At 48.2% G+C, this 18,721-nt stretch overlaps 1 protein-coding gene across 3 annotated transcripts in view; it reads left to right on the forward strand.

The window, feature by feature from the left end:
• The window catches only part of LOC118376972 (stathmin-4-like), a 32,297-nt gene extending 15,327 nt beyond the window's left edge, over positions 1 to 16,970 (forward strand). The window contains exons 3-8 of one of the 3 annotated variants that reach the window (XM_052471484.1): positions 2,224 to 2,322; positions 2,522 to 2,727; positions 4,467 to 4,658; positions 8,465 to 8,716; positions 11,186 to 11,377; positions 16,157 to 16,970. In XM_052471484.1, the coding sequence (XP_052327444.1) occupies positions 2,224 to 2,322; positions 2,522 to 2,727; positions 4,467 to 4,658; positions 8,465 to 8,716; positions 11,186 to 11,377; positions 16,157 to 16,351 (1,136 nt within the window). In that variant the 3' untranslated portion in view covers positions 16,352 to 16,970. The remainder of the gene's footprint in view (positions 1 to 2,223; positions 2,323 to 2,521; positions 2,728 to 4,466; positions 4,659 to 8,464; positions 8,717 to 11,185; positions 11,378 to 16,156) is intronic. The other 2 variants (XM_052471486.1, XM_052471485.1) reach the window with 2 other exon arrangements.
• Positions 16,971 to 18,721: the final 1,751 nt, after the last annotated feature.

An 18,721-nucleotide genomic window follows, 5' to 3' on the forward strand; every position in this document is an offset into this window, starting at 1 on the left:
ATTCTTAAATGGAAGAAGTTTGGAACCAACAAGACTCCCTAAAGCACCAAGACTTCCTAAAGCTGTCCTCCCGGCCAAACTGAGCAATCAGGGGAGAAAGGCCTTGGTCAGGGAGGTGACCAAGAACCTGATGTTCCTCTGTGGAGATGGGAGAACCTTCCAGAAGGACAACCATCTCTGCTACACTCCACCAATCAGGCCTTATGGTAGAGCGGCCAGATGGAAGCCACTCCTCTGTAAAGGCACATGACAGCACACTTGGAGTTTGCCAAAAAGGCACCTAAAGGACTCTCAGACCATGAGAAACAAGATTGTCTGGTCTGATGAAACAGAGAGTGAACTCTTTGGCCTGAATGCCAAGCATCACATCTGGAGGAAACCTGGCACCATCCCTCCCGTGAAGCATGGTGGTGGTGGCAGCATCATGCTGTGGGGATGTTTTTCAGAGGCAGTGACTGGGAGACTAATCAGGATCGAGGGAAAGATGAACTAAGCAAAGTACTGAGAGATCATTGATGAAAACCTGCTCCAGAGAAGGTTCACCTTCCAACAGGACAACGACCCTAAGCACACAGCCAAGACAACGCAGGAGTGGCTTCGGGACAAGTCTCTGAATGTCGTTAAGTGGCCCAGCCAGAGCCGAGACTTGAACCCGATCTAACATCTCTGGAGAGACCTTAAAATAGCTGTGCAGCGACGCTCCCCATCCAACCTGACAGAGCTTGAGAGGATCTGCAGAGAAGAATGGAAGAAACTCCCCAAATACAGGTGTGCCAAGCATGTAGCATCATACCCAAGAAGACTCTAGGCTGTAATCGCTGCCAAAGGTGTTTCAACAAAGTACAGAGTAGAGAGTCTGAATACTTATGTAAAATGTGATATTTCACAGTTCTATTTTTTAATACATTTGTAAAATAAAATAAAATAAAAATCCTTTTCATTATTGTGTATAGATTGATGACGGGGGGAAACAATGTAATACATTTTAGAATAAGGCTGTATGTAAAGTACTTTTAGAATAAGGCTGTATGTAAAGTACTTTTAGAATAAGGCTGTATGTAAAGTAATTTTAGAATAAGGCTGTATGTAAAGTAATTTTAGAATAAGGCTGTATGTAAAGTAATTTTAGAATAAGGCTGTATGTAAAGTAATTTTAGAATAAGGCTGTATGTAAAGTAATTTTAGAATAAGGCTGTATGTAAAGTAATTTTAAAATAAGGCTGTATGTAAAGTAATTTTAGAATAAGGCTGTATGTAAAGTAATTTTAGAATAAGGCTGTATGTAAAGCAATTTTAGAATAAGGCTGTATGTAAAGTAATTTTAGAATAAGGCTGTATGTAAAGTAATTTTAGAATAAGGCTGTATGTAAAGTAATTTTAGAATAAGGCTGTATGTAAAGTAATTTTAGAATAAGGCTGTATGTAAAGTAATTTTAGAATAAGGCTGTATGTAAAGTAATTTTAGAATAAGGCTGTATGTAAAGCAATTTTAGAATAAGGCTGTATGTAAAGTAATTTTAGAATAAGGCTGTATGTAAAGCAATTTTAGAATAAGGCTGTATGTAACGCAATTTTAGAATAAGGCTGTATGTAAAGTAATTTTAGAATAAGGCTGTATGTAAAGCAATTTTAGAATAAGGCTGTATGTAAAGTAATTTTAGAATAAGGCTGTATGTAAAGTAATTTTAGAATAAGGCTGTATGTAAAGTAATTTTAGAATAAGGCTGTATGTAAAGTAATTTTAGAATAAGGCTGTATGTAAAGTAATTTTAGAATAAGGCTGTATGTAAAGTAATTTTAGAATAAGGCTGTATGTAAAGTAATTTTAGAATAAGGCTGTATGTAAAGCAATTTTAGAATAAGGCTGTATGTAAAGTAATTTTAGAACAAGGCTGTATGTAAAGTAATTTTAGAATAAGGCTGTATGTAAAGTAGTTTTAGAATAAGGCTGTATGTAAAGTAATTTTAGAATAAGGCTGTATGTAAAGTAATTTTTGAATAAGGCTGTATGTAAAGTAATTTTAGAATAAGGCTGTATGTAAAGTAATTTTAGAATAAGGCTGTATGTAAAGTAATTTTAGAATAAGGCTGTATGTAAAGTAACAAAATGTGGGAAAAGTCAAAGGGTCTGAATACTTTCCGAAGGCCCTGTAATTATCTGTGATCAGAGAGGAGATGAAGGCACTGTATATATAACTAACTATATGTGTGTTTCCCCTGCAGCGTACAGAGAGAAGTTGAAAGAGCTCCCCCTAGTGTCTCTGTTCTGCTCCTGCATCGACCCTCAGACCATCGACTGTAAACCCACATACAAAGCAGAAGGTAAAACAACACATTCATAAAGTTTGTTTATAAGTTGTACCTTCCTGACGTTTCATACATTAGTACAACATATTCAGGTAGAAACTAAATAGAAAAGATGAAGCATTGAAGAAAGAAATGCATTTACAGAATATGTAGAAACATGTGAGCTAGCTTGTTGTCTAAAGGTTGTGTTTTAAAGCTCCTGTCCCATTCCCAGATGCGGTGGATCTGGGCTGGTGTGTGATAAAGGACGTAGAGGTGATAGAGTTGAACAAGCATGCGTCGGGCCAGGCCTTCGAGGTCATCCTGAAGCCTCCGTCATTTGATGGCGTCCCAGAGTTCAACGTTACCATGCCCCAACGCAGAGAACTCTCCATGGAGGAGATCCAGAAGAAACTAGAGGCTGCAGAGGAGAGGAGGAAGGTGAGGAGGACAGGGAGGAGAGGAGAGGAGAGGAGGAAGGTGAGGAGGACAGGGAGGGGGAGAGGAGGAAGGTGAGGAGGACAGGGCGGAAGGTGAGGAGGAAGGTGAGGAGGACAGGGAGGAAGGTGAGGAGGACAGGAAGGAAAGGAGAGGAGGAAGGTGAGGAGGACAGGAAGGAAAGGAGAGGAGGAAGGTGAGGAGGACAGGGAGGGGGAGATGAGGAAGGTGAGGAGGACAGGGAGAAAGGTGAGGAGGAAGGTGAGGAGGACAGGGAGGAAGGTGAGGTGGAAGGTGAGGAGGACAGGGAGGAGAGGAGGAAGGTGAGGAGGACAGGGAGGAGGAGAGGAGGACGGTGAGGAGGACAGGGAGGAGGTGAGGAGGAAGGTGAGGAGGACAGGTAGGAGAGGAGAGGAGGAAGGTGAGGAGGACAGGGAGGAGGAGAGGAGGAAGGTGAGGAGGACAGGTAGGAGAGGAGAGTAGGAAGGTGAGGAGGACAGGGATGAGAGGAGAGGAGAGTAAGGAAGGTGAGGAGGACAGGGAGGAGAGAAGAGGAGAGGAGGAAGGTGAGGAGGACAGGGAGGAGGAGAGGAGGAAGGTGAGGAGGACAGGTAGGAGAGGAGAGGAGGTAGGTGAGGAGGACAGGGATGAGAGGAGAGGAGAGTAAGGAAGGTGAGGAGGACAGGGAGGAGAGGAGAGGAGGAAGGTGAGGAGGACAGGGAGGAGGAGAGGAGGAAGGTGAGGAGGACAGGGAGGAGAGGAGAGGAGGAAGGTAGGGAGGAGAGGAGGAAGGTGAGGAGGACAGGGAGGAGAGGAGAGGAGGAAGGTGAGGAGGACAGCGAGGAGAGGAGAGGAGGTAGGTGAGGAGGACAGGGAGGGGGAGAGGAGGAAGGTGAGGAGGACAGGGATGAGAGGAGAGTAGGAAGGTGAGGAGGACAGGGAGGAGAGGAGAGGAGGAAGGTGAGGAGGACAGGGAAGAGAGGAGGAAGGTGAGGAGGACAGGGAGGGGAGAGGAGACACTAGGAGACAGGGACGAGGAGAGGATAGGAGGAAGGTGAGGAGGACAGGAAAGAGAGGAGGAAGGTGAGGAGGACAGGGAGGGGAGAGGAGACACTAGGAGACAGGGACGAGGAGAGGAGAGGAGGAAGGTGAGGAGGACAGGGAAGAGAGTAGGAAGGTGAGGAGGACAGGGAGGGGAGAGGAGACACTAGGAGACAGGGACGAGGAGAGGAGGAAGGTGAGGAGGACAGGGAAGAGAGGAGGAAGGTGAGGAGGACAGGGAGGGGAGAGGAGACACTAGGAGACAGGGACGAGGAGAGGAGACACTAGGAGACAGGGATGAGGAGAGGAGACACTAGGAGACAGGGAGGAGGAGAGGAGACACTAGGAGACAGGGAGGAGGAGAGGAGGAAGGTGAGGAGGACAGGGAGGAGTAGAGATACATACACACACTAACCAATAGAGGACTCTCAAAAGCCCTTTTTTATCATTGGCAGCGCCATTGAGGACTTTCACCAATTTGAAGCGGGACTTCCTATTGGTTAAGGAAGGTTCCGTTTATTTTACTAATTCATAGAAGTAGAAGAAGAACATTGACTTCTTCAAAATGGAGATGGTCCTCAATGGCGCTGCCCATGATCTCAGGTGCCATAATGGGACAGATGTTGCATCCTCTAAGTATCTCTATGGCACAAACACACACCTGTCTGTATCCTGACACCACTGCACACACCGCCCTCTAGTGCCAGGAGGCTGAGTTGCTGAAGCACCTGGCAGAGAAGAGAGAGCATGAGAGAGAGGTGATTCAGAAGGCCTTTGAGGAGAATAACAACTTCATCAAGAACGCCAAGGAGAAGCTGGAGCAGAAGATGGAGGCCAACAAGGAGAACAGAGAGGCTCTACTGGCGGCCATGTTGGAACGACTGCAGGAGAAGGTGATGTTTCGCCGCGGTCATGCTCTTTCTCTTTATTCTCTATTCAGTCTGTCTGTCTGTCTGTCTGTCTGTCTGTCTGTCTGTCTGTCTGTCTGTCTGTCTGTCCTCCTTATTGATTTATCTTGAGTTTCTCTCTCTAGTCTCTTTCTACTCTCTTTCTCTATCTAGTCTCTCTCTCTCTCTAGTCTCTTTCTACTCTCTTTCTCTCTCTAGTCTCTCTCTCTCTCTAGTCTCTCTCTCTCTCTAGTCTCTCTCTCTCTCTAGTCTCCCTCCCTTGAAAAGTATTTGCTCCCTTTCTGATTTTCTCTATTTTTTGCATATTTTAAACACTGAATGTTATCAGATCTTCAACCAAAACCTAATATTAGATCAAGGGAACCTGAGTTTACAAATAACAATAGCTCTCTCATCTTCACTCACATCCTACCATACCTTTGTCTGTACATTATGCCTTGAATCTATTCTACTGTGCCCAGAAACCTGCTCCTTTCACTCTCTGTTCCGAACGTACTAGACAACCAGTTCTTATAGCCTTTAGCCGTACCCTTCCAACTTCTCCTCCGTTTCTCTGGTGATGTACAGGTTCATCCAGGCCCTGCAGTGCCTTGCTCCACTCCCATTCCCCAGGCACTCTCATTTGTTGACTTCTGTAACTGTACAAGCATTGGTTTCATGCATGTTAACATTAGAAGCCTCCTCCCTAAGTTAGTTTTTTCATTGCCTTAGCACACTCTGCCAACCCGGATGGTGGAGTTGCACACCACACTCTGCGGAGTTGCAATCTACTGCAGAGATAGCCTGCAGAGTTCTGTCTTACTATGCAGGTCTGTGCCCAAACAATTTGAGCTTCTACTTTTAAAAATTCACCTTTCTCGAAACAAGTCTCTCACCGTTGCCGCTTGCTATAGACCACCCTCTGCCCCCAGCTGTGCCTTGGACACCATACCCAATTTTTCTTCAGAGCTCGTGCTGCTAGGTGACCTAAACTGCGACATGCTTAACACCCCAGCCACCCTACAATCTAAACTTGATGCCCTCAATCTCACACAAATTATCAATGAACCTACCAGGTACAACCCCAAATGCGTAACCATGGGCACCCTCATAGATATCATCCTAACTAACTCGCCCTCCAAATACACCTCTGCCTTTGTCAACCAGGATATCAGCCATCACTGCTTCATTGCCTGCGTCCGTAATGGGTCAAACGACCACTCCTCATCACTGTCAAACCCTCCCTTAAACACTTCAGCAGGCCTTTCTAATCGACCTGGCCGGGGTATCCTGGAAGGATATTGACCTCATCCCGTCAGTAGATGTTGCCTGGATGTTCTTTAAAAGTGCTTTCCTCGCCATCTTAAATAAGCACGCCCCGTTCAAAACATTTGGAACCAGGAACAGATATAGCCCTTGGTTCACTCCAGACCCGTTTGCCCTTGACCAGCACAAACACATCCTGTGGCGTACTGCATTAGCATCGAATAGCTCCAGCGATATGCTACTTTTCAGAGAAGTTAGGAACCAATATACACAGGCATTTAGGAAAGCAAAGGCTAGCTTTTTCAAACAGAAATTTGCGCCCTTTAGCACAAACTCAAAAAAGTTCTGGGACGCTGTAAAGTCCATGGAGAATAAGAGCATCTCCTCCCAGCTGCCCACTGCACTGAGGCTAGGAATTATTGTCACCACCGATAAATCAGCGATAATTGAGAATTTCAATAAGCATTTTTCTACGGCTGGCCATGCTTTCCACCTGGCTACTCCTACCCCAGTCAACAGTCCTGCACCACCCACAGCAACTTTCCCAAGCCTCCCCCATTTCTCCTTCACCCATATCCAGATAGCTGATGTTCTGAAAGAGCGGCTAGATAATCTGGATCCTCGCTTTCAAAAATGATCTGCCAAAATGGTTGCAACCCTTATCACTAGCCTGTTCAACCTCTCTTTCGTATCTTCTGAGATCCCCAAAGATTGGATAGCTCCCGCGGTCATCCCCCTCTTCAAAAGGGGAGACACTCTAGACTCAAACTGCTACAGACCTATATCTATCCTGCCCTGCCTTTCTAAGGTCTACGGTAGTCAAGATAACAAACAGATCATCGACCATTTCGAAACCCACCGTACCTTCTCCGCTATGCAATCTGGTTTCTGAGCTGGTCATGGGTGCACCTCAGCCACGCTCAAGGTCCTAAACGATATCATAACCGCCATCGATAAGAGACAATACTGTGCAGCTGTATTCATCGACCTGGCCAAGGCTTTCGACTCTGTCAATCACCACATTCTTATCGGCAAACTCAACAACCTTGGTTGCTCAAATGACTGCCTCGCCTGGTTCACCAACTACTTTTCAGAGATCATTGTGTCAAATTGGAGGGCCTGTTTTCCGGACATCTGGCTGTCTCTATGTGGGTAACACAGGGTTCAATCCTCAGGCTGACTTTTTTCTCTGTATATATCAATGATGTCACTCTTGCTGCTGGTGATTCTCTGAACCACCTTCTACGCAGACGACAGCATTCTGCATACATCTGGCCCTTCTTTTGACACTGTGTTAACAAACCTCAAGACGAGCTTCAATGCCATACAACTCTCCTTCCGTGGCCTCCAACTGCTCTTAAATGCAAGTAAAACTAAATGCATGCTCTTCAACCAATCGCTGCCTGCACCTGCCCGCCCGTCCAGCATCACTACTCTGGACGGTTCTGACTTAGAATATGTGGACAACTACAAATACCTAGGTGTCTGGTTAGACTGTAAACTCTCCTTCCAGACTCACATTAAGCATCTCCAATTCAAAGTTAAAACTAGAATCGGCTTCCTATTTCACAACAAAGCATCCTTCACTCATGCTGCCAAACATACCCTCGTAAAACTGACTATCCTAACGATCCTTGACTTCGGCGATGTCATTTACAAAATAGCCTCCAACACTCTACTCAGCAAATTGGATGCAGTCTATCACAGTGCCATCTGTTTTGTCACCAAAGCCCCATATACTACCCACCACTGCGACCTGTATGCTCTCGTTGGCTGGCCCTCGCTTCATATTCGTTGCCAAACCCACTGGCTCCAGGTCATCTATAAGTCTTTGCTAGGTAAAGCCCCGCCTTATCTCAGCTCACTGGTCACCATAGCAGCACCCACCCATAGCACAGGCTCCAGCAGGTATATCTCACTGGTCACCCCCAAAGCCAATTCCTCCTTTGGCCGTCTTTTCTTCCAGTTCTCAGTTCTCTGCTGCCAATGACTGGAACGAACTGCAAAAATCACTGAATCTGGAGACTCATATCTCCCTCACTAGCTTTAAGCATCAGCTGTCAGAGCAGCTCATAGATCACTGCACCTTTACATAGCCCATCTGTCAACAGTCCATCCAACTACCTCATCCCCATACTGTTATTTATTTTATTTATTTTGCTCCTTTGCACCCCAGTATCTCTACTTGCACACTCATCTTCGGCACAACTATCACTCCAGTATTTAATGCTCTTGGTTTATTTATCAAACTCTTTCATTTGTCCAATAGGAGCTCTTGGTTTATTTATCAAACTCTTTCTTTCATCTCCCTCTCTCTTCCACTTACCAGTCTCTCTAAATTTGAATTTTTTTACACTTTAAAAAAAAATGAATGAATGAATATTATAAAGACACTTAACATTATTTTTGTTTCTGTCAGATCATTTCCATGTTGATTAACTTCATTAGGAGCTTTTGTTTTATGCTGTTTTTCCGTCTGGGTTTTACCGAATTAATGCTAATAGATTCCTGGATGTAAATATTGTTGTTGTTTTCCTGTGTGGCAGGACAAACATGCAGAAGAGGTGAGGAAAAAGGTACTAGCTTTGGCAGATGCGGTGGATCTGGGCTGGTGTGTGATAAAGGACGTGGAGGTGATAGAGTTGAACAAGCGTTCTTCGGGCCAGGCCTTCGAGGTCATCCTGAAGCCTCCGTCGTTCGATGGCATCCCAGAGTTCAACGCTACCATGCCCCAACACAGAGAACTCTCCATGGAGGAGATCCAGAAGAAACTAGAGGCTGCAGAGGAGAGGAGGAAGGTGAGGAGGACAGGGAGGAGAGGAGGAAGGTGAGGAGGACAGGGAGGAGAGGAGAGGAGGAAGGTGAGGAGGACAGGGAGGGGGAGAGGAGGAAGGTGAGGAGGACAGGAAGGAGGGGAGGAGGAAGGTGAGGAGGACAGGGAGGAGAGTAGGAAGGTGAGGAGGACAGGGAGGAGAGGACGGTAGGAAGGTGAGGAGGACAGGGAGGAGGAGAGGAGGAAGGTGAGGAGGACAGGGAGGAGAGGAGAGGAGGAAGGTGAGGAGGACAGGGAGAAGGAGAGGAGGAAGGTGAGGAGGACAGGGAGGAGGAGAGGAGGAAGGTGAGGAGGACAGGGAGGAGGAGAGGAGGAAGGTGATGAGGACAGGGAGGAGAGGAGAGTAGGAAGGTGAGGAGGACAGGGAGGAGGAGAGGAGGAAGGTGAGGAGGACAGGGAGGGGGAGAGGAGGAAGGTGAGGAGGACAGGGAGGAGAGGAGAGGAGGAAGGTTAGGAGGACAGGGAGGAGAGGAGAGGAGGAAGGTGAGGAGGACAGGGAGGGGGAGAGGAGACACTAGGAGAAAGGGAGGAGGAAATGAGACACTAGGAGAAAGGGAGGAGGAAATGAGACACATGCAGACAGGGAGGAGGGGAGGAGACACACAAGGAGACAGGGAGGAGGAGGGGAGACACACAAGGAGACAGGGAGGAGTAGAGGAGACACACAAGGAGACAGGGAGGAGTAGAGGAGACACACAAGGAGACAGGAGGGAAGAGACACTAGGAGATGGGGAGGAGGAGAGGAGACACTAGGAGACAGGGAGGAGGTAGAGGAGACACTAGGAGACAGGGATGAGTAGAGGAGACACACATGGAGACAGGGAGGAGGAGAGGAGACACACAAGGAGACAGGGAGGAGGAGGGGAGACACACAAGGAGACAGGGATGAGTAGAGGAGACACACAAGGAGACAGGAGGGAAGAGACACTAGGAGACTGAGAGGAGGAGAGGTGACACACAAGGAGACAGGACGGAAGAGACACTAGGAGACAGGGAGGAGGTAGAGGAGACACTAGGAGACAGGGAGGAGTAGAGGAGACACACAAGGAGACAGGACGGAAGAGACACTAGGAGACAGGGAGGAGGTAGAGGAGACACTAGGAGACAGGGAGGAGTAGAGGAGACACACAAGGAGACAGGGAGGAGGAGAGGAGACACTAGGAGACAGGGAGGAGGAGAGGAGACAGGGAGGAGGTAGAGGAGACACTAGGAGACAGGGAGGAGGTAGAGGAGCCACTAGGAGACAGGGAGGAGGAGAGGAGACACTAGGAGACAGGGAGGAGGAGAGGAGACACTAGGAGACAGGGAGGAGGAGAGGAGACAGGGAGGAGGAGAGGAGACAGAGAGGAGGAGAGGAGACAGTAGGTGACATGGAAGAGTAGAGGAGACACTAGGAGATGGGGAGGAGGAGAGGAGACACTAGGAGACAGGGAGGAGGAGAGCAGACACTAGGAGACAGGGAGGAGTAGAGGAGACACACAAGGAGACAGGGAGGAGGAGAGTAGACACTAGGAGACAGGGAGGAGGAGAGGAGACACTAGGAGACAGGGAGGAGGTAGAGGAGACCCTAGGAGACAGGGAGGAGGTAGAGGAGACACTAGGAGACAGGTAGGAGTAGAGGAGACACACAAGGAGACAGGGAGGAGGAGAGGAGACACTAGGAGACAGGGAGGAGGAGAGGAGACAGGGAGGAGGTAGAGGAGACACTAGGAGACAGGGAGGAGGTAGAGGAGCCACTAGGAGACAGGGAGGAGGAGAGGAGACACTAGGAGACAGGGAGGAGGAGAGGAGACACTAGGAGACAGGGAGGAGGAGAGGAGACAGGGAGGAGGAGAGGAGACAGAGAGGAGGAGAGGAGACAGTAGGTGACATGGAAGAGTAGAGGAGACACTAGGAGATGGGGAGGAGGAGAGGAGACACTAGGAGACAGGGAGGAGGAGAGCAGACACTAGGAGACAGGGAGGAGTAGAGGAGACACACAAGGAGACAGGGAGGAGGAGAGTAGACACTAGGAGACAGGGAGGAGGAGAGGAGACACTAGGAGACAGGGAGGAGGTAGAGGAGACCCTAGGAGACAGGGAGGAGGTAGAGGAGACACTAGGAGACAGGTAGGAGGAGAGGAGACACTAGGAGACAGGGAGGAGGTAGAGGAGGCACGAGGAGATGGGGAGGAGGTAGAGGAGCCACTAGGAGACAGGGAGGAGGAGAGGAGACACTAGGAGACAGGGAGGAGGAGAGGAGACAGTAGGAGACAGGGAGGAGGTACAGGAAGGAAGAGGAAGATGAGGAGGAAGATGATGCAGGGAAGACACACACACACATAATCATGCACGTACACTCAATACGCACAAACACACTCACCACGCATAATCACACTCACCATAATCCATGTCTGTTTGTATCCTGCTCCTGATACCCTCACACCGCCCTCTAGTGCCAGGAGGCTGAGCTGCTGAAGCACCTGGCAGAGAAGAGAGAGCACGAGAGAGAGGTGATTCAGAAGGCCTTTGAGGAGAACAACAACTTCATCAAGAACGCCAAGGAGAAGCTGGAGCAGAAGATGGAAGCCAACAAGGAGAACAGAGAGGCTCTACTGGCGGCCATGTTGGAACGACTGCAGGAGAAGGTGTTGCTTTCTTTCTCTCGAGTTTCTTTCTCTTTCCCTCGAGTCACGCTCTCTGTCTCTCTCTCTATAGTCTCTTCTCTAGAAGTAACGTTTACCTCTCCTTTCTTATTCTTGAGCTTATCTGTCTCCCTTCCGTCTCTATCGCTCTCTATTTCTATATATCTCTGTATCTTTCTCCTAACTCTCTTTAGTCTCCCCCTCTCTTTAATCTCCCTCTCTCTTTAGTCTCCCTCTCTCTTTAGTCTCCCCCTCTCTTTAATCTCCCTCTCTCTTTAGTCTCCCTCTCTCTTTAGTCTCCCCCTCTCTTTAATCTCCCTCTCTCTTTCGTCTCCCTCTCTCTTTAGTCTCCCCCTCTCTTTAATCTCCCTCTCTCTTTAGTCTCCCTCTCTCTTTAATCTCCCTCTCTCTTCAATCTCTCTCTCTCTTTAGTCTCCCTCTCTCTTTAACCTCCCTCTCTCTTTAGTCTCCCTCTCTTTAATCTCCCTCTCTCTTTAGTCTCCCTCTTTAATCTCCCTCTCTCTTTAGTCTCCCTCTTTAATCTCTCTCTCTTTAGTCTCTCTCTCTTTAGTTTACCTCTCTCTTTAATCTCCCACTCTCTTTAGTCTCCCTCTCTCTTTAGTCTCCTGCTCTCTTTAGTCTCCCTCTCTCTTTAATCTCCCTCTCTCTTTAGTCTCCCTCTCTCTTTAATCTCCCTCTCTCTTCAATCTCTCTCTCTCTTTAGTCTCCCTCTCTCTTTAATCTCCCTCTCTCTTTAGTCTCCCTCTCTTTAATCTCCCTCTCTCTTTAGTCTCCCTCTCTTTAATCTCCCTCTCTCTTTAGTCTCCCTCTTTAATCTCTCTCTCTTTAGTCTCTCTCTCTTTAGTTTACCTCTCTCTTTAATCTCCCGCTCTCTTTAGTCTCCCTCTCTCTTTAGTCTCCTGCTCTCTTTAGTCTCCCTCTCTCTTTAGTCTCCCTCTCTCTTTAGTCTCCCTCTCGCTTTAATCTCCCTCTCTCTTTAGTCTCCCTCTCTCTTTAATCTCCCTCACTCTTTAGTCTCCCTCTCTCTTTAGTCTCCCTCTCTCTTTAGTCTCCCTCACTCTTTAATCTCCCTCTCTCAATAGGCACTCTTGCTCTTCAGTCTCCCTCACTCTTAAATCTCCCTCTCTCAATAGGCACTCTTGCTCTTCAGTCTCGCTAACTATTTAATCTCCCTCTCTCTTTAATCTCCCTTTCTCTTTGACCTTCCTCTTTCCCTCTTTAATCTCCCTCTTACTTTAGTCTCCTCTCTCTTTAGTCTCCTCTCTCTTTAGTCTCATTTCTCTTTAATATCCCTCTGTCTTTAGTCTCTCTCTCTCTAGTCTCTCTTTCTCTCTCTTTTTAAATCTCCCTCTGTCTTTAGTCTCCCTCTTTAGTCTCTCTCTCTCTCTTTAGTCTCCCTCTCTCTTTAATTTCCATCTCTCTTTAGTCTCCCTCTCGCTTTAATTTCCATCTCTCTTTAGTCTCCCTCGCTCTTTAGCCTCCCTCTCTCTTTGTTCTTCCACTTCCTCTTTAGTCTCCTCTCCTTCTGACTTTAGTCACCCTCTTTCCTTTAGACCCTCTCACTTTAGTCTCCCTCTCTCTAGTCTCTCTCTCTCTAGTCTCCCTCTCTCTAGTCTCCCTCTCTCTAGTCTCCCTCTCTCTAGTCTCCCTCGCTCTAGTCTCTCTCTCTAGTCTCTCTCTCTAGTCTCTCTCTCTAGTCTCTCTCTCTATATTCTCCCTCTCTCTCTCTCTAGTCTCTCTCTCTCTAGTCTCCCTCTCTCTCTCTCTAGTCTCTCTCTCTAGTCTCTCTCTCTCTCTCTCTAGTCTCTCTCTCTCTAGTCTCCCTCTCTCTAGTCTCCTCTCTCTAGTCTCTCTCTCTAGTCTCTCTCTCTCTCTAGTCTCTCTCTCTCTAGTCTCTCTCTCTCTAGTCTCTCTCTCTCTAGTCTCCCTCTCTCTAGTCTCTCTCTCTCTAGTCTCTCTCTCTAGTCTCTCTCTCTAGTCTCTCTCTCTAGTCTCCCTCTCTCTAGTCTCTCTCTCTCTAGTCTCTCTCTCTAGTCTCTCTCTCTCTAGTCTCTCTCTCTAGTCTCTCTCTCTCTAGTCTCTCTCTCTAGTCTCCCTCTCTCTAGTCTCTCTCTCTCTCTAGTCTCTCTCTCTAGTCTCTATCTCTCTAGTCTCCCTCTCTCTAGTCTCTCTCTCTCTAGTCACTCTCTCTCTAGTCTCCTCTCTCTAGTCTCTCTCTCTCTAGTCTCTCTCTCTCTAGTCTCTCTCTCTAGTCTCCTCTCTATAGTCTCCCTCTCTCTCTCTCTAGTCTCCTCTCTCTAGTCTCTCTCTCTCTAGTCTCCCTCTAGTCTCTCTCTCTCTCTCTCTCTCTCTCTCTCTCTCTCTCTCTCTCTCTCTCTAGTCTCTCTCTCTCTCTCTCTCTAGTCTCCTATCTCTAGTCTCTCTCTCTCTAGTCTCCCTCTCTCTAGTCTCTCTCTCTAGTCTCTCTCTCTCTAGTCTCCTCTCTCTAGTCTCTCTCTCTATAGTCTCCCTCTCTCTAGTCTCTCTCTCTCTAGTCTCCCTCTCTCTAGTCTCTCTCTCTAGTCTCTCTCTCTCTAGTCTCCCTCTCTCTAGTCTCTCTCTATCTAGTCTCTCTCTCTCTAGTCTCTCTCTCTCTAGTCTCCCTCTCTCTAGTCTCTCTCACTAGTCTCCCTCTCACTAGTCTCCCTCTCTCTAGTCTCTCTCTCTCTCTCTAGTCTCTCTCTCTCTAGTCTCTCTCTCTCCAGTCTCCCTCTCTCTAGTCTCCCTCTCTCTAGTCTCTCTCTCTAGTCTCCCTCTCTCTAGTCTCTCTCTCTAGTCTCTCTCTCTAGTCTCTCTCTCTCTAGTCTCTCTCTCTCTAGTCTCCCTCTCTCTAGTCTCTCTCTCTCTAGTCTCCCTCTCTCTAGTCTCCCTCTCTCTAGTCTCCCTCTCTCTAGTCTCTCTCTCTAGTCTCCCTCTCTCGAGTCTGTCTCTCTAGTCTCCCTCTCTCTAGTCTCTCTCTCTCTAGTCTCCCTCTCTCTAGTCTCTCTCTCTAGTCTCCCTCTCTTTAGTGTCTCTCTCTCTAGTCTCCCTCTCTCTAGTCTCCCACTCTCTAGTCTCTCTCTCTCTAGTCTCCCTCTCTCTAGTCTCCCTCTCTCTCGTCTCCCGCTCTCTAGTCTCTCTCTCTAGTCTCCCACTCTCTAGTCTCTCTCTCTAGTCTCCCTCTCTCTAGTCTCTCTCTCTCGTCTTCCTCTCTCTAGTCTCTCTCTCTCTAGTCTCTCTCTCTAGTCTCTCTCTCTCTAGTCTCCCTCTCTCTAGTCTCTCTCTCTCTAGTCTCCCTCTCTCTAGTCTCTCTCTTTAGTCTCCCTCTCTCTAGTCTCCCTCTCTCTAGTCTCTCTCTCTAGTCTCCCTCTCTCTAGTCTCTCTCTCTCTAGTCTCCCTCTCTCTAGTCTCTCCCTCTCTAGTGTCTCTCTATCCTAGTCTAATGTCTCTCTCTCCTAGTCTAGTGTATCTCTCTCCTAGTCTAGTGTCTCTCTCCTAGTCTAGTGTCTCTCTCTCCTAGTCTATTGTCTCTCTCTCCTAGTCTATTGTCTCTCTCTCCTAGTCTATTGTCTCTCTCTCCTAGTCTATTGTCTCTCTGTCCTAGTCTAGTGTCTCTCTCTCCTAGTCTATTGTCTCTCTCTCCTGGTCTATTGTCTCTCTCTCCTAGTCTAGTGTCTCTCTCTCCTAGTCTATTGCCTCTCTCTCCTAGTCTAGTGTCTCTCTCTCCTAGTCTAGTGTCTCTCTCTCCTAGTCTATTGTCTCTCTCTCCTAGTCTAGTGTCTCTCTCTCCTAGTCTATTGCCTCTCTCTCCTAGTCTATTGTCTCTCTCTCCTAGTCTAGTGTCTCTCTCTCCTAGTCTAGTGTCTCTCTCTCCTAGTCTAGTGTCTCTCTCTCCAAGTCTAGTGTCTCTCTCTCCTAGTCTATTGTCTCTCTCTCCTAGTCTAGTGTCTCTCTCTCCTAGTCTAGTGTCTCTCTCTCCTAGTCTATTGCCTCTCTCTCCTAGTCTAGTGTCTCTCTCTCCTAGTCTAGTGTCTCTCTCTCCTAGTCTAGTGTCTCTCTCTCCTAGTCTAGTGTCTCTCTCTCCTAGTCTAGTGTCTCGCTCTCCTAGTCTATTGTCTCTCTCTCCTCGTCTAGTGTCTCTCTCTCCTAGTCTAGTGTCTCTCTCTCCTAGTCTAGTGTCTCTCTCTCCTAGTCTAGTGTCTCTCTCTCCTAGTCTAGTGTCTCGCTCTCCTAGTCTAGTGTCTCGCTCTCCTAGTCTATTGCCTCTCTCTCCTAGTCTAGTGTCTCGCTCTCCTCGTCTAGTGTCTCTCTCTCCTAGTCTATTGTCTCTCTCTCCTAGTCTATTGCCTCTCTCTCCTAGTCTAGTGTCTCTCTCTCCTAGTCTAGTGTCTCTCTCTCCTAGTCTATTGTCTCTCTCTCCTAGTCTATTGCCTCTCTATCTTACTCTCTTTCTGTCTCCCTTTAGTTAATCTATTCTAACTCTCTAAAAAATTTGCATCACCACAAATTCTCATCTAGCGTATATTCCTCCTGTCTAAAATCTCAAACCTCATAATTATACAGACACTAAACCCATTCTGGTGTTTAGCTTGTCCAAGTTTTTGTCTGGTCATTCCCATGTTGAGTATCTCTCTTGAGAACCTCGGGAGATATTTGTTTTAGTCTGTTCATATCTGGGTTTTACCGACTTAATGCTAATAGATTCCTAAAATGTAAATATTGTTGTTGTTTTCCATGTGGCAGAATAAACACAGCGAAGAGGTGAGGAAGAAAAAAAGACCTGAAGGAGGAAGCCAGCTGGAAGACGAGTGGAGCGAGGGAGCGAGGGAGCGAGGGAGCGAGGGAGCGAGAGAGCGAGGGAGCGAGGGAGCCAGGGAGCGAGGGAGCGAGGGAGCGAGGGAGCGAGGGAGTGGGTTTTGTGAGTCAATAAAAAAATAGACCTGAAAACAAGCCAATCTATAACTATAAACACAGGAGTCAATGTTCATGTTAATGTATACGGTAACGAATTGGAACAAGTGTACAAAACTAAACAGGGATTCCAAAACACACAACAAAAACATTGTGATGAAATAAAAGAGACAAGGACGTGTCTTGCTGGCAATGTAAGGTGCACCAGAGTGTGAGTGGATCTGGGTGTGAGTGGATGTTTTAATGACTATGTTAATTATGTGGGGACAGGCAGAGTGAATCTGGTGTTTGTGGTGGAACACAGTGGAGTGGTAGGCTATCAATATGGTGCCTCAGTCAGCGCCGAAACATACAGTACCACACCCTCAGAGCCCACTATCCCAGAGCTGACTGAACACACCCTCAGAGCCCACTATCCCAGAGCTGACTGAACACACCCTCAGAGCCCACTATCCCAGAGCTGGCTGAACACACCCTCAGAGCCCACCCTCAGAGCCCACTATCCCAGAGCTGGCTGAACACACCCTCAGAGCCCACTATCCCAGAGCTGGTTGAACACACCCTTAGAGCCCACTATCCCACTAGCTGACTGAACACACCCTCCGAGCCCACTATCCCAGAGCTGGCTGAACACACCCTCAGAGCCCACTATCCCAGAGCTGGTTGAACACACCCTCAGAGCCCACTATCCCAAAGCTGGCTGAACACACCCTCGGAGCCCACTATCCCAGAGCTGGCTGAACACACCCTCAGAGCCCACTATCCCAGAGCTGGCTGAACACACCCTCGGAGTCCACTATTACATTTACATTTACATTTAAGTCATTTAGCAGACGCTCTTATCCAGAGCGACTTACAAATTGGTGCATTCACCTTATGACATCCAGTGGAACAGCCACTTTACAATAGTGCATCTAAATCTTTTAGGGGGGGGGGGGTGAGAAGGATTACTTATCCTATCCTAGGTATTCCTTAAAGAGGTGGGGTTTCAGGTGTCTCCGGAAGGTGGTGATTGACTCCGCTGTCCTGGCGTCGTGAGGGAGTTTGTTCCACCACTATCCCAGAGCTGGCTGAACACACCCTCAGAGCCCACTATCCCAGAGCTGACTGAACACACCCTCGGAGCCCACTATCCCAGAGCTGGTTGAACACACCCTTAGAGCCCACTATCCCACTAGCTGGCTGAACACACCCTTAGAGCCCACTATCCCAGAGCTGACTGAACACACCCTCAGAGCCCACTATCCCACTAGCTGACTGAACACACCCTTAGAGCCCACTATCCCACTAGCTGACTGAACACACCCTCAGAGCCCACTATCCCATAGCTGGCTGAACACACCCTCAGAGCCCACTATCCCACTAGCTGACTGAACACACCCTTAGAGCCCACTATCCCAGAGCTGGTTGAACACACCCTCAGAGCCCACTATCCCACTAGCTGACTGAACACACCCTTAGAGCCCACTATCCCAGAGCTGACTGAACACACCCTCAGAGCCCACTATCCCACTAGCTGACTGAACACACCCTTAGAGCCCACTATCCCAGAGCTGACTGAACACACCCTTAGAGCCCACTATCCCACTAGCTGACTGAACACACCCTTAGAGCCCACTATCCCACTAGCTGACTGAACACACCCTCAGAGCCCACTATCCCAGAGCTGGTTGAACACACCCTTAGAGCCCACTATCCCAGAGCTGGTTGAACACACCCTCAGAGCCCACTATCCCAGAGCTGACTGAACACACCCTTAGAGCCCACTATCCCAGAGCTGGTTGAACACACCCTTAGAGCCCACTATCCCAGAGCTGACTGAACACACCCTCAGAGCCCACTATCCCACTAGCTGACTGAACACACCCTTAGAGCCCACTATCCCACTAGCTGACTGAACACACCCTCAGAGCCCACTATCCCAGAGCTGGTTGAACACACCCTTAGAGCCCACTATCCCAGAGCTGGTTGAACACACCCTCAGAGCCCACTATCCCAGAGCTGACTGAACACACCCTTAGAGCCCACTATCCCAGAGCTGGTTGAACACACCCTTAGAGCCCACTATCCCAGAGCTGACTGAACACACCCTCAGAGCCCACTATCCCAGAGCTGACTGAACACACCCTTAGAGCCCACTATCCCAGAGCTGACTGAACACACCCTCAGAGCCCACTATCCCAGAGCTGACTGAACACACCCTTAGAGCCCACTATCCCACTAGCTGGCTGAACACACCCTTAGAGCCCACTATCCCAGAGCTGGCTGAACACACCCTTAGAGCCCACTATCCCACTAGCTGACTGAACACACCCTTAGAGCCCACTATCCCACTAGCTGACTGAACACACCCTCAGAGCCCACTATCCCACTAGATGGCTGAACACACCCTCAGAG

The sequence above is a fragment of the Oncorhynchus keta genome, chromosome 19, assembly GCF_023373465.1.
Source record: "Oncorhynchus keta strain PuntledgeMale-10-30-2019 chromosome 19, Oket_V2, whole genome shotgun sequence".
Taxonomy (NCBI): Eukaryota; Metazoa; Chordata; class Actinopteri; order Salmoniformes; family Salmonidae; genus Oncorhynchus; species Oncorhynchus keta.